Source organism: Anas acuta, chromosome 1 (genome assembly GCF_963932015.1).
Source record: "Anas acuta chromosome 1, bAnaAcu1.1, whole genome shotgun sequence".
Lineage (NCBI taxonomy): Eukaryota > Metazoa > Chordata > Aves > Anseriformes > Anatidae > Anas > Anas acuta.
Genome location: NC_088979.1, coordinates 144672366 through 144686933, shown reverse-complemented (window position 1 = coordinate 144686933; position 14568 = coordinate 144672366). Strand labels below are relative to the sequence as shown.

The 14568-nt window shown below is 48.5% G+C and overlaps 1 protein-coding gene across 2 annotated transcripts in view; it reads left to right on the top strand.

The window, feature by feature from the left end:
* The first annotated feature begins 3525 nt into the window (after window positions 1-3525).
* CREB3L2 (cAMP responsive element binding protein 3 like 2) overlaps window positions 3526-14568 on the top strand; it is a 76303-nt gene continuing 65260 nt past the window's right edge. For both annotated transcript variants that reach the window (XM_068662903.1, XM_068662892.1), the window contains exon 1: window positions 3526-3751. In XM_068662903.1, coding sequence (XP_068519004.1) covers window positions 3641-3751 — 111 coding nt within the window. In that variant the 5' untranslated portion in view covers window positions 3526-3640. The remainder of the gene's footprint in view (window positions 3752-14568) is intronic.

The following is a 14568-nucleotide window of genomic DNA, read 5'->3' as shown; positions in this document are numbered from 1 at the left end:
AAGTTAAATACAATGATACCTTGTTTATAGCTGGGCAATATTTTTCTGTGCTGTCCCTCGGTGAATGGCATTCAGCTCTTGATTGTCCCTGATAACCTCTTGTGTAAACTGGATCAGGAAAGCCCTGTTTGCTTGCAACAGCTGGGGCATTTAGATATGTTTGACCTTCACAAGGAATTTATTTTATGTACTTATTCAGGTAGATTGGAAGAGATAAAAAAAAAAAAAAAAACAACAGATCTCTTTTACGTATTTGGAGTATTTCTTAAGAGAGCTGAGACAGAGCTCCTTGGGTCAGTGAGGAACCTCAGTGCCACTCAGTTATTTCTGTCAGTGTAGTGCAAGGTGTAGGAAACCCTCTTCTGTGCTCATTTCAGTGGCTGTTTTGCTCTGGTTTAAGGGAAATACCGCAGGCATTGTGCCCGTTAAGAGCTTTCAAAATGTCAGACAGCAAAGAACATATTTAATGGAAGTGTGACGTGCATTTGATAATGTAGATACAATCCCCACCCACCCACAACGTACATGGTACCTTGAGGGCTGCTTCGTGAAGCAGGACTGGATGTCTTTGGCTGAACCAACTTCTCTTGCTTCTTGTTCAGGACTCAGTTTCTGAGGACAGGATAAGAACACAATTAAACGTGACTGAGGGCCTGGACTAGTACAGAATTACTAGAGTTTTTTTTTTTTTTTTTTTTTTTTTTTACCGAGTACCTGCCTTGACGTCTGTCACAGCCCCAAAAGGTGTGACTGGTGTCTTGTATGAAGGGGTGGGTGTTTAGGTCCTGTCCCAGTGCTGCTGTGAAGGCTGGCGTTGCCTGTGGGAGCCTGGTAAAAGCTCATGCAGAAAGATCTTGAATTGCAAAGGCAGGAAAGCTGAATTAGTGCTTTGAGAAGTCCCTAGGTAGAGGAGGGAGGAATATTCTGGTAAAGGGATCTTGTGTTTCTGTCAGTGTACCTATTATGTGGTTTCAGCAGTGGGCTGTCTCCAGTACTGGCAATCCCACATCTTTCACAAGTATTCATGTCAGGAAAAAAAATATAATGCCAGGATTGTGGGAAGAAAACTTCGCTATTCTCAAGCACACCTATTTTTAACTGAAATTTCTGTGGTGGGAGCATTTTTGCAAATAGTTGAGCATGTCTGTATGTACAAACTAAAACTTGGTGGCTGTTCTGACCAGGTCTTGTCCTGTTTGCCCTTGGGGATGGTGAGCTTCTTCACATGGCAGATCTCATTTACACAATAAATTCCCTTTGTTAGTGCGTTATCAGTTGCTGGCTAGTGTAAGTGATGTGTTTGCAGATGATAAATATGCAAAGAAATCACTTTTTATGGGATTTCTACCAAGACATCCACTTGTGGGAAACGTGTGTTGGTGTGTGTAAAATTTTTTTCTTCTGCTGGTTGCTTTGTCTCTCACCTAAAAAAAATAAATAAATAATAATAAAAAAAATCAGCTTGTTACCATACTTTGCAATTTCAGCACAATCTCCAGAAAACACTGTGATTAGAAGTTGTTAGCCTGGTCTTTCTCTGTGTCATTCTTAGTCCTGAAATTTGGGCCCTGTGCTCTTTAAGAGGTGCTAATTTTGCTGAAGAAACTCACTTTTTCTACATATGGCCATTTTCTGTGGTTTTTAAGGGGTGCGATTTTTCATTTGTAGCTGTTTTAAAAAAAAGCACAGGGATGTTATCCTTTTATAGGTTAGGCTCTGTTGCTATTTGTCCTTTTCTTGCTGGTTGACTTTTCAAACTCACCTGAACAAAATGGCTTTAGAAAATGGATGGTTATCTTGATCCTGGTTGTCACAAGTCAGAAAAATGTCACTTGTAAATATTTAATGAGCCTTTGTGCAACTGACCCGATCAAGAACTGGGTAACGATGCAGTCACTGGAGTGACTTCTGTAACCCGGATCTGCAAGGAAAAGAGAGCACCTTTCCTTTGCCAGGCTTTCTGAGACTTAACTTACAGGCTTGTATTGTTGCCAGCTTTTTTTTTCTTTGATATTTAAAGTAAGTCATGTTTGTTTGGAGCTCTACCTTCTTACCAGCCACCTCCTTCTCAGCTGGCTTGGTTTTGTGTGTGGCTTTTCAGTGTGGGTTTTCTGCTCCTTGCAGGCAGGCAACAGAAGAGTGAGTAAAAGAAAGTTGAGCTCTCCCCTCTTCGCCTCAGCTGCATCTCTGCACGCAATAAAACCCCACCTTTTCTCTTCTTGTAGCTTGACGGTCTGGTTTTCTATTGTCCCCGTGTTGGAGGGTGGGTTTGAACACAGTTCAGAAGACTGTGGTGAGGAAATGGTCTTACGTAAAAGGAGAGGCTGAAATGCTCACAGAATTAGCTGAACTGGAATTTAAAACTGCTGCTAAATCTGCCCGAAGAGGAAAATTATGAAACACGGAAAAACAGCCTTGATTTTCAGCATGCTAGTAGCTGTTGAAATACACTGTTTAAAATCCTCCAAGCAGTATGGGAAAAGTTAGGAGGAGAGTTGTGTCTGTGTAATGTTCTTGATGTTTCTGTGGTGCTGTCTTTCCAGTGTGTGTGTTTCTGGTGTAGAGTCAGTTTGTGACCAGTAATGCACAAGGCATTGGAGTGCTGTCCCGTGTGTTGATTAATTAATATCCTCTGGACAGGATTACTTTTCCTTCACGTTCATCCTGATTCCCTGTACGTGCTGCCAATTTTTAGCAGAAACTTTCTAATACACATTTATTTTCCCTGAGAATAACTGGTTCTGCAGCACAAAAACTTCAGTGTGGTCTATGTTGCTTGCCCCACTGCAGGGCCAATTGGTCACGGTTCATTATGAAGTCCCAGGGAGTTGTTTTAGAAACTCTCAAGCTCAAATGAGATGTAGCCTTCAATACTAATACCAGTGTAGTGGCAGGCACAGGACACCTGGTTACCAATGTCTGGTTATTAATTACCGATGTCATGTTTTAGATTAATGTGCAGCCCCACAAATGGATAGAAAATGGTACTAATGGTACAAATGGTACTAAAATATTTCTGTGGCCAAAAGAAAATCTTCCGTAGTGTTTATGAGGACTTGGCAGCACTCGACACAGCTGTTGTTAAACTTTTGTATTAATCTTTCACTGTTTGGTCACGTCAGAGGAGGATTAACGAACCCCCTCGGGCCGGCCCTGCCCCTCACACCGCCCCCGCCACTTTGTTTTCCTCAGGGGCTCCCCCCCCCCGCTCCCCTCAGCCGGGGGGCGGGCTTCCGCGCGGCGGCCGCAGTCTTGTCGCTGCCCCATTGGCTGTCTGTCCCGTCGCTCAAGCCGCCCCCTCCTCTCCATTGGCCGAGCGGCGCCGCGGGGGGGCGACCCTCCGCTCCCACGCCGCGCCCTGCGGGTCCCCGCCCGCATTCCGCAGCTGGAGCGGGGCGGGCAGGCGGGCGGCGATTGGCCCGCGCCCCTCCGCCCGCCCTCTCCTTCGCCTTCCCATTGGCTGCCTGCTCCGAGGGGGCGGGGCCGGGCGGGGGCGCGGCGCGCAGCTGGCGGCGCGGCCCCGCCCCTCCGGGCACTCCCGGCAGCGGCGCCGGTGGCGGCGGCGGCGGCGGCGGCCGCGGGGAGGGAGCGGGCGGGGGCCGGTGCCGGCGGCGGTGCCCGTGGCGGTGTCGGTGCCGCCATGGAGGCGTGCGAGGGCGGCGAGCAGCCCCCGCTGCTGCTGCTGCAGTGGGACCGCAAGCTGAGCGAGCTGTGCGAGCCCGCGGACCCCGACGCCCTGCTGGGACACACGGTGAGCGCCCAAGGGACCGGGAACCGGGGAGGAACAGGGGACGGGAGCCGAGCCGCGGGGCTGTCCCCACCGGGGGGCGGGGAACCGGGGCGCTGCCGTGGGGAGCCCGCTGTCTGCAGCCCCCCGGGGTGCTGCCCCCCTGCTGGGGGCTGCCCTGGGGCTGGGGAGCTCCCCTCCGTCCTAATTAGCGCCCTCCTAATTAGCGCCCTAAATGAGCTCCTGCGTTTGGGGCTCACCTCGTGTCTTCGCCTCGCTTCGTGGAGCTGGCGGCGTGGTGCGGGTGGAGGTGGCAGCACGCGGTGCCCTGTGGGCAGGAGCACGGCATCAAACTTTCTGCTTTTCCCATCATTTCGTGGGGTTTTGGGGCTTCGAGCGCTGCCCTGCCATGCGTCTCGCAGGAGGCAGCAGCACCATGGGCTGGCTTCCTTTGGGAGCGACGTGCTGCCCTCGGCGTGGCTCTGCGGTCTGGTGGTTGGGATTTTTTGGGTACTCGTAAAGAAAAGGCATCTTCAGGGGCCACTCGGAAAGAAGAGGCCACCTTAAAGCCTAATAAGAAGCGTGGAAGGTGTTTGCCTGCTCTGTTGGTTTTGGAAGAACTCCAAGCGGATCGATCGGTAAAGGAAAGCAAAAGCAGCAGAGCGCTACAGGTGAAGTAAGCGTAGCAGGGTATCGGGGTCATTAATGGGGAAAAAGTTGCTGAAGTGATCGCTCTTCAGGGCTCATTGAACTTCATTTCTTTTGGGAAGTGCGTCCCGCCGTGTGGCGGAAAATACCCTGCTTGCCGTCATGAAACAAACTCTCCATGCACCTCTGGCTTAAAGTTCACAGGATCACTTAAACAACAGCACCAAAAAAACCCTCAGCAAGCAAAACCCAAACAAAAAAAGCCACCCACCCAAAAAAACCCTCTGGATGAAACACCAGTTACCTCCCGCCTGATGCTCCCAGCCTGGGAGGACTGGTCTACCCCAGCTGTTTTTATTGTGTGGAGCCCAGCCTCCTACACCCTGCCAGTGCTGTCACCATCGCAGCCGAGGAGCACGTGCCCTGTGGCACCCCGTAGCTGTGACTGAAGCTGTGAAGTTGGTTTCCTCCCTTGGATGAACATCATTGTATGGGACAGACCAGCAGCACCGAGCGGGTCCCTTTCCTTCTGCAGCCGGACCCGCCATGTGCAGGCTGGTGAGGGTAGAAGTGCCGTGCCAGCTGCCTTTTGTGTATCTTAAGTTAAATTTTAACCTTTTTATTTTTATTTTTTTAAACAACCCTAAAGGCTGCTCGTGGATCTGGTGAATTTGAAGCTGGCAGGCAAGTGCGAAAGCATGCATATGCTTAAAGACTCAGCCTCTACTTTAAACTATTCCAGCCCTAATTACCAGGGCTGAACTCCAGCCTCCCGGGGACTTACATTTCTCTTTCACCAGCTGATGACTTCACCAGCGCCCGCAGCAGCCTTGCTCCGCCGGTGAGCTCATCGCCTGTGCTGGGAGAAACCGCTGCCTCGGGGGGCTCCGAACGGGCCGGGGCGAGCAGCAGCCCTTCTGGCAGCTGCTTGGAGTCTGCGTGCTTTATGGTAGCCACCTGGCTGCCAGATAGGTTGCAGCAGCGTGTTTTTCCAGAGCGCTTGAGTTTCGCATGGAAGAAAAGGCTGAAAGGCTTCCCAAGGGTGTGCTCACGGCACGCGTGGCGTGTCTGCGTATGATCTTCATCTGGCCCGTGGCTTGCTGGGGTTATGTGCTGGTAATGCCATACCCTAGCATTTTACAAGGCATTATAAGGTTGTTTTTTTTTTTTTCTTTTTCCTGGCAGTCAACCAGAAAGGAAGCACAAAGCCTGCAGCAGCCCCGAGGGAGCAGGAGCACGGCCAGGCTGCAGGCTCCTCACCTTCTTGCCTGCTTCCTGCGTGTGATGCCAGCAGGCTCGAAGTGGCAGAGCTGCACGGCTCCTAGGTCTCTGCTGGGGCTGATCCGTGGCTGTACGCATCCTGGCATCACTGGTGGCAAATGCCCCGTCTGGTGCAGATGGAGAAGGCTGTTGGCAAACGCGCTGTGAGATGCCAGCTACCTGTCCCCTTGCTAGAGGGCAGCTGAAAGGCAGATGCTTCTTAGGAGCTTTGGACGCTTAAAACCTCTTTATTTAATCCTGAAGGGGCAGGCTTTTTATCCTTCCCCCTCTGTTTTCATGATTTTTGGTGTTTTTAAACACGTTGGCTACTTGTTGCTTCAAAGTAGCCCAAATCGCTCTCCTGCTAACAGGCCTGAGTATTGCTCTGTGGAGGCTCATCATCAGCAAACTGAAATGCCCCAAACACCACGGTGCCAGTGCCATTTTCTGAGCAGTGTTAGCGCTCAGTAAACTCCTTTCCAAATCTCCAAAGGTGCTACGGGAATCCCACCCTCAAATCACACGTGGCCACGTGCTTCAGGGTGGCACACCTCGCGCCATCGGTCCTGCAACCTCTTCGTTGTCGCCTGTCCCTTAAGATAGGTCAGGAAAAACCTCGAGCCAGCCTTCCTTCTTCAGATTAAAAACTGCCCATTGCGAGCTTCCGAGCCCCACCGGGAGCCTGTGGTGACTCATTTCCTCTGCCACAAAAACACTGGGGGCTGTTGCTCCGTGTGCTGATGATTTCTGCAGAAGTCAGGCGTCTGCGCGAGCTGCCGTGGATTGCCTGTAGTTCTCAGAGCATGGCAGTGGCGATATTTAATTTAGATGGGATACAGTGCTTCATTTTTATGTGCTGTGTGGATTTAATTAAAAGTTGTGGTTATCGCGGCGTGTGTGGATGCAGAGCTGGCTGGGTCCTACTCTGTAGTGCTTGCCTGTACATAAGGTGGCTCTGTAAAATCTGGCGTTGATACAGGCTAATCCATTTTTTTTGGAGGGGAAGGTAGTAAATTTACTTGAAAATGGGATTTAGCCTGTTGCTTGCCAATAAGAAAACTCAAATCTCTAATTATTTCTTCTATATATAATTGCAAATGGAGGATTAGATAGAAATGTTTCACCTCAAGTTATCTAAAATCAGTACTTTCAGGGATTTTTTTTTACCAACTGTTCTATCAAAAAGGGGGAAAATATGAAGGTGAGATTCTTTTTTTTAATAGTTGTATACAGCTTTCTACAAAATGTTAAGTTCTGAGACTAGCTCTCCATATTAAAAGCTTCGGGGTCACAACTGATGAACATCAGAATTGGTTGTACTTGGTGCTTTGAGCTGAAAGTCATTTTTTCCCCCATGTTTTCTTCCTGAATTTAAATAAGAAAACTATTCCTGCTTGCCAAAGGCTATGCCAGATAGTCAGAATGGATTTAAGCAATCCGCAGTTCCTCTGAAAGCTGAGATAAACACACACGTGATGCTTTGAAACTTTACTTTTTGTACCCTCCTATTTTCTGTCAGTTAAAATTAGAAAAATAAGCGCATCGAGTTGCTGGCTGGTCTCAGCGAAGAGCTTGATCTGCCGTGAGGACGGCAGCTGGAAAAAATGTTAGTCTGTCCCGGGACTGGCTTTGGAGCGTGGTCGATAAGAATGAGCCAGTGTTTGGCATATGAAAACACTACTTTTTGTTTCCCCCCTCGTGGAAGCGGCTGCTCTGCGCTGTCCTACGTAAATGTTGCCTTACTTTGGAAGGTCGGCCGCTGTTAAGCGCGGGGCTGATAGTGCGTGATAGCCGGGGTGAAGGAATTTCATTCAGGGTACTACCAGACAGTGCTTTCCTGTGTCTGGAGCCGCTGAACTTTCCTGCACGGATGGTGGGAACTTGTGCTCTCTGCGGGTCTTTGTTCGTGCTGTCAGGAGTCCCTTCTTAGGGGCTCTTTCATGGCTAGGGTTAAGTAAGTTTCTGCCAGCCTTTGGGGGGAAGGAAAAAAAACACAACCAACCAACCTAGTTTTTTATTAAAGCAGTCTTTTCTCACTTTTTTAGGAGCATCTGTGCCTGTTGAGGAGGCCGACTAGCTGCAGATCCCGGCTGGGGTGGTGTGGTCTGGTCGGATCTCTGTCCCCCTGGCTTCCCAGGCATGGCTCCAGCTGCAGTTAGCGTGCGCCTCCTCCTCCGCCCTGCCTTTGCTTATGCTTCTGCTCTGTCAGAGCCGATCACCTCGTGCCAGCAAAGGCAGACCAAATAAAGATATAATAAATATGAAAATAAAGCAAAGAGGCCGCTGGCCGGCATACCACCAGCTCTGGCGGTCTCTTTCCTTGTCCTTGCTTCTCGCTGTGTGGCTGTCACCTGCACCACTGTCTGACAGATGTGGAAGGGAGGCAGCTGCTGCCCTAAGCTTCCTGTGAGGCTTTTTTTTGTTTTGTTTTTAAAGTGGAGGGGCTGAAGGCTTACCCCTGCTGCCCTTCGTTTCTGACCGCGCTTCTCTTTCCCTGCATTCCCTGAAGTTGTTCCCTACTCGCTCTGTAGTGCTTGGTGTAAACAGACATCCTCTCTTCCCTCTGTCCCGGGCTGCTTCGCTCCCTTTTGGAGAAGGGTCATGTTGTAGGTGAGGCTTGGTGATTATGAATAGCCACCTTTCTTGGTTTTCCTAGCACAGTGGCATGTTTCACAGGGAGAACAGCCAATTCAGACTGAGTTTATAGGGTCCAACTCCTCCCATTCCCTGGTTTGACTTTTATTTTTCCACGGGATATGGACTCAGGGTACATCCCCCAGTGATCATCTTGCAGTAGAGCTCTGCACCTGGCTCTCCAGGGAAGGCACGCTCATTTCTGATGTTGCTCCCTTTTCATCTCTCCCTGAATCATGCAGGTGAGAAATCAGCGCTGTCTGGATGCCCTTTGGCCGTGTTTTCTCCGAGTGACAAGACCTGACAGTGCAGTTCTGCACCTGGATATAACTGCAGGCTGTTGTGGCAGCTCCCTGGGAGCTCATCCAGTTGAAAAATGTCTTTCTTGCAAGCAAGAAATTAGTTTTTGGTGGTATCAGTTTCCCAGTGCAGCTTACCTTGTGGCAGCCCAGGTCCTGGTGTTGAGGTGAGAGGGCAGTTGAGAATGCTTGGCTGGGGAAGTGGGTGGTGGAGTTGTGTTTTGGACTAAAGGAACGTGCAGTGGGAGTCATCTGGCCAGCTTCAGGAGCCTGTGCCTAGGTGTAGTCCTGATAAGCGTACGAAGTATAATCCTGATAAGAGCCTATATATTTATTTGATACCAGTGGACTGTTTTCCTTAGGAAGGAAGGGGGTTACCTGGAGGAGGCAGTTGCTCAAGGGTCAGTAGGAAGAGAAGTTGTTTGAGAAGAGAAATGGACAGAAGGCAGGTTCAAAGAAACATTTTTCCTGGACCTGGCCGATGGCACCGCCACGGAGCAGCGTGTTGGTGAGAAGCAGAGGTTGCAGCGTTGTTCGTCTTGTGTGAAGGCAACAGAAACAAACAAGGTGTGTAAAAAATAATCTTGGCTGAGAGCCATGTTTTTCCTGGCAGACTGATTGCCCTTTCATCTCAATTGGAGTAATAGCTGGTAAGGAAAACAGGTCAAAAATGGCGAGGCTTAGTGAGGCTCAGTGAAGGTGTGTAGGCTGCTTTCTGTGGCCTGAGGTGCTGGGGCAGCTGTTCTCGCTGTCAGGTGTAGTTTGTGCCCACAGAAAGCTGAGCTGGGTTGTAATCTCAGTGCTGTGTGCGTGCAGTACTGAAGCAAATGCTCCGTCAAATAAGGACTGCTTCCTCTCACGAGGGCAATTTGGGAAGCAGGGAAGACAATGGGAGAAAATAAGGACAGGTTAAATGGGATGGCCCTGAATTGCTAGAGCTGTCCCCAAAGCTGCCACCTGTCTGAATTTGTAGCTTAATAGTGCCACTGACCTTCGTGTGCCTCCGCTGTGTCTTGGAAACTACTCCTTTTTTTTTTTTCTTTTTTTTTTTTTTTTTTGCCATCTGCCACTAACCAGTTTTCAATCTTGTGTGTGTGATCCGGCTCTGCTGTGGTGACAAGCAAAAATCTGAAGGAAAAATGTGACACCCACTTCATCTCTTTCCTCTCTGCCAAGAAAAAACATTCCGCTGGGGCTGGCCTTGTCCTTCTGTGCGATCTGTTAGTCGTATGGGGTGAAAGAGGGAGACCAGGCCCCTCTTAGGGCAGGGTCTGGGTGCTGGGAGCTTCTGCCCTCCTTCCTCTGCCAATTCCAATGTGTCCCAAGCGAGGGGCACGAGGGAAGCGAACTGGTGTTGCTAGATCTAGAGCACAGAGGGGATGTTCCCATGCCCTTGTGCTGTACCAAGGGTGTTGAGAGTGCTGCGGTGCAAGCAGGGCCCTCAGCTGTGGCAAAATGCTTTCAAGCATGCGCTGGTGTGAGGGCAGCTGAGCACTGGATTGGGCTGCCCAAGAGCTGCCACCATCTCCATCCTTGGGAGTTTCCCAGACCTGGCTGGATAAGGCCCCGAGCCACCCGGGGTGAGCTGAGTGCAGGCCCTGCTTCAGGTGGAGGCCACCTGAGGCCCCTTCCAGCCTTCACTTCCACAGCAGTCATGAACCCAAGGGACTGCCTTATCGAGATACTGCCTTGGGAGGCAGGAGTCCGATCCCCAAGTTTTCCATGCCTTCATTAAACTACTAAGCAAAGGAGACCACCTGGTTTTGCTGTTTGTTTGTTAGGAAGCTGATGTTCCTGATGAACATGGTTTTGCAGAAGCAGTGCCTTGGTTGTGGTGTGTTTGCTTTTTTGCACTTCTAATTTGGGTTTACTGAAATGGGAAAAGGAAACTGCACTGAGTTCCAGCTGCTCTGTATGTGCGTTTTGCTTCTGTGCAGCAAACGTGATGTGCAGGGTCGTGTGTTGGTCTTGGGGTTTGTTTATGTATCCGTAATTTTCTTCAGAAAGTTTTGTGCATCGCTCCTCCTTGCTCCTCTGTTGTATGATATGACCGTGTAAGAGCCTACACCGTTTGCTTTGAGGCTCTTTGTCCAACCTAATGCCTGTTAGGATTGTCTCCTGCCTGTGTTGTTTCTTTGTCAGGGCTAACCCCAAAAAGCTCGTTGTGGGCAGAGACCACCCTGCATAGAGTTCATGTGACTAGCTCACAGGGACTTTTGTAGACATAAAAAAACCAGCCAACTGAAAAAAAATAACCCTAAAACAAATCCCAAGGCTGGAATACTAAGCGTGTCTCTGTTCCTTCTTCCCCACAGTCCAGCAATTACCGTCAGGCACAAGGGGAAGCTTATCCCAAGGCTGCTTTTTTCCCGGCCTCCGATAGGTTCTGCTGTGAGCTTCGTTAATCTGCTTCCCTCTAATTCTGTCTGAAAATGTGTGTGTTCATTTCTAGTGCTTCTAGCACACGAAGAAGGCATTTGCCTAAGTATTTGTGGAACCAAAACTTAAGAGCAAAATGCAGTGGAGAACTGACCTGCTCCTCCTGCCCTTTCACGGGAGAAGCAACAATGGGGCTGGCGCCTGTGGGGAAGGCTTCTGATAGTATGGCCGAGATGAGACCTTCACGAGGAATCAAGGCTAAGAAGGATGTTATTTCGAGATAGCTGGCTTTCTTGAATCTGTCCTTGCTAGCAAAAGATGAGAACGGAGGAAAATAAGGCGTCTGAATTGTCTGTTTTCATTCCTTGTAATATGAGGCAGCAGCTGACCTTCTACAAACATCTGTCTTTCTCATCTCGGGTTTAACTGTCCTCGTCATCAGCGCTGCCTTTGTGTCTTGTCTGAGCTCCTGTCCCTCACCTTCTCTCCTCCTCATCCTCCTCTCTGCCATCTCCCCTCACACAGCAGCACGGGTGGTCAGGGGCTGGGGATGGCGTGGTGTTTGGGGGAGGCCTGCCAGCCGTATTTTTTTCACAAAGCATAGATGTGAAGGAAAAGAAAGCCGAACCTGCCCACGCAAGGCTCTGTTTGGGGGCTCTGGTGCTCCCTGATGTGCTGCTGCGGGGGCTGAGCATACTGTGAGGGATGTCCGTGGCAGCTGGCCCCGTGCCTTCTGCCCGGCCTTGGGGATGCGACTTGTGGAAATCATTTCTCCCCTCAACTCTGGAGACCCACACCTGCATCTCCTCTTTTCCCCTTCTTCCCCGGCACCTCTCTCCTTCCCTCCTCCACACACAGAAGGAAATGAAGCTGGGTACCCAGGGCTCATGCCCATGGCCATGGAGTGACAAAAGCTCATAAGTGAGCAGGGGAGGGAGTGAGCTGATGCCTGCACTGCAGAAGGCCTCCAGATGTGCGGTTTCGTTGTGTTTCAGCCCTCCCCTCGGGGTGCCCAGCCGGCTCGCACCACCGGCAGCTGGAAGGCCGTGCTCAGTTGTGGCTCCCCAGAGAAGCCAATGCAGCCAAATTTGCCTTGGCATGGCTTTTAAGGGGCGAGCTGTCTGGATGCACAACTTGCCTTCCCCTCCTGTCTTGCAATTCTGTTTGGTTTTGCTTCTCAGAGCTTTCAGGGGATGCTCATCCTTTGTGGACAAAGAGGACCAAAGGAGAAAGAAAAGCCTTGCCTTAGATCTTGCCCACGGTGGCTTGTGGCTACCGCTTCAGCTGTCTTGCTTTTGTGCAAAATTTCAGCTGGTTTCCTGCCTACTGTGTCCATATCTGCTGACAAAGTGCTGCAGGGAGTCTGCTGAGGAATCGGGAATGTTTTCCTGTGGCCGTTACTTGATTGTTGGGTTGCTGCAAATATTTTGTGAAATCACAGGGGAGAGGGAGACTCAATTTATGCTGCTGTTTTTTCTCAAATTCAAACATGTCTGCAAGACCAAAACCAAAAGAAAAGTGGCACTATAATACTGAAAACTGTGTAGTAAATGCCTTATTTTTTTTTTTAACTAAAATTAAAGGCTTTTTGTGTCCAGAACATCTTTTTTTAGCTTTGATGAAATAGATGTGGAAGAGAGACATATGGGCAACCCCCTCCTCAGTACCTTGCTTGGAGCAGCTTTCTGGCAAGATTAATTGAGGATAAAAAAACCCTACTTGATTTTAAGATGGAGCTTCAGTATTTATGAGGGGCATTATGTGATGTGGTGGGGTGGGGCTACAGGGAATCTCTGAAAAAAAACATTCGATTTTGCGTTTCAAATTTGCAGGCATTTGAGGGGGAGGCAAAAAACGGAGGTTGGAAACAGAGGCAAGATAGGAATCTGCAGAAACTTGCAACACTGAAGATGAAGGAGATAGACAACTGAAATGTTATTCAGTGTATAAAGCTGTAAAGTCTGCATTTCAGAGGAGCAAGGGTTGTAACTGCATATGGCCCATTGGCAGTGGTGTAGTTACAGTGGTGATCACGGCGTTGGAAAGTACAGTTTTGGGGAGATGCATGGAAACCTGCATCTTGTAGGCGTTAGTATGCTATGGGTTGGCTGCGGGTTTTGTAATTCTCGACACCTGGATATCTGAAAGAGAGACTAATTTGGGGGAACTCGAAGAAGAACAGCAGAAATAAGTGGCTGAAGTAGCTGGTCTGCGAGGAAAGATTAAAAACATTCAATCTGTATTGCTCTGACAGGTGTTTGGAAGAGGATGTAGAAGTGATGTGATGAGAACAGTTTATGTTATGTTCACACTAATATTATAGAGGCTTCTTTCTCAGTTTCATATGAGGGTGAAGTATATAAGGCAATTTTCGGTATCAACACCAGAATAGAGAATCTGCAAAAGCTTTGGTTTCAGATGTGGTTCTTGTAACACAAAGGTAATGAATATCATTGTACTCTCAGGAAGATGTCTTCAGAGCTCTGTGCTTGGAATAAAATTATCGTTATTGTGAAGGGGTATATGAATCTTAAGCTATCATTATCCTACTCTTTTTTTTTTTTTCCGTTGATATCATCTGAAAATATCTTTTCTCTTTTTGCCCCAAGTTAACTCACAGGGTAGAGAAGAAAGGAGTAAATAACAATCATTGTAGAGTAGACTTGGTGAAGCAGAGAGGAGCTGATAATGATCAGCTAAGAAAACCAAAGGGAAAATGCAGCGCTGGCAGGTGTAAGTGTAGAAGAGGGACTTTTTTTTTTTTTTTTTTTTTTTTTAATGAAAATGAACCATTGCCAGTAATCAGGTTACAGAACCCCTTGAAACCAATGAGGCTGGAAATCCAAATAGGCTAAAAGGTCCCAAAGGAGAAGTTTGGCTTGTTGACACTGATTTTCATTAGGTCATGCCATCGTGGTGGAAGGTTTGAAAATGTTAAATTGATTAAGTGAAAGAATAAAGGGAAGGAAATAAAAAATATACACTGGGAAACTTGGTACTAAATGTATTAAAAATATATGAAAGCTGTTGTAGCATCCTGTAGTTAAAGTAGAAGGATAGAGATATCCTGCTGACCAGGATTAAATCATTTTATGAAAAGCACATACAGTCAGATGAATGATGTCTTGGAGGCTCAGGGGTGACTTTATTGCTCTCTACAGGTACCCTAAAGGAGGCTGTAGCTAGGTGGGGGTTGGTCTGTTCTCCCATGTGCCTGGTGACAGGATGAGGGGGAATGGGTTGTGCCAGGGGAGTTTTAGGTTGGATGTTAGGAAGAACTTCTTTACTGAAGGGGTTGTTAGGCACTGGAATAGGCTGCCTGTTAGTGTTAGGTCAGGTGTTAGGTCAGAGGTTGGACTAGATGATCTTGGAGGTCTCTTCCAACCTAGATGATTCTGTGATTCTTTCAGATGAAAGGTTTAAAGCAAATGGAAACCCTTTGGAAGTAATTGGATATTTATTTCAATGCATTTTAAAAAAAACTTACTATTAAATATATACGAAATTAAAGGCCTTACTTGAAGTAATTGCTAATAGATGGTATCAGAGGATAAATTTGTTGGGTTCTGCAAAAAGATACCAAGCAGGAGGCCTTAATCTTGTGAAAAACACGCAACGAGA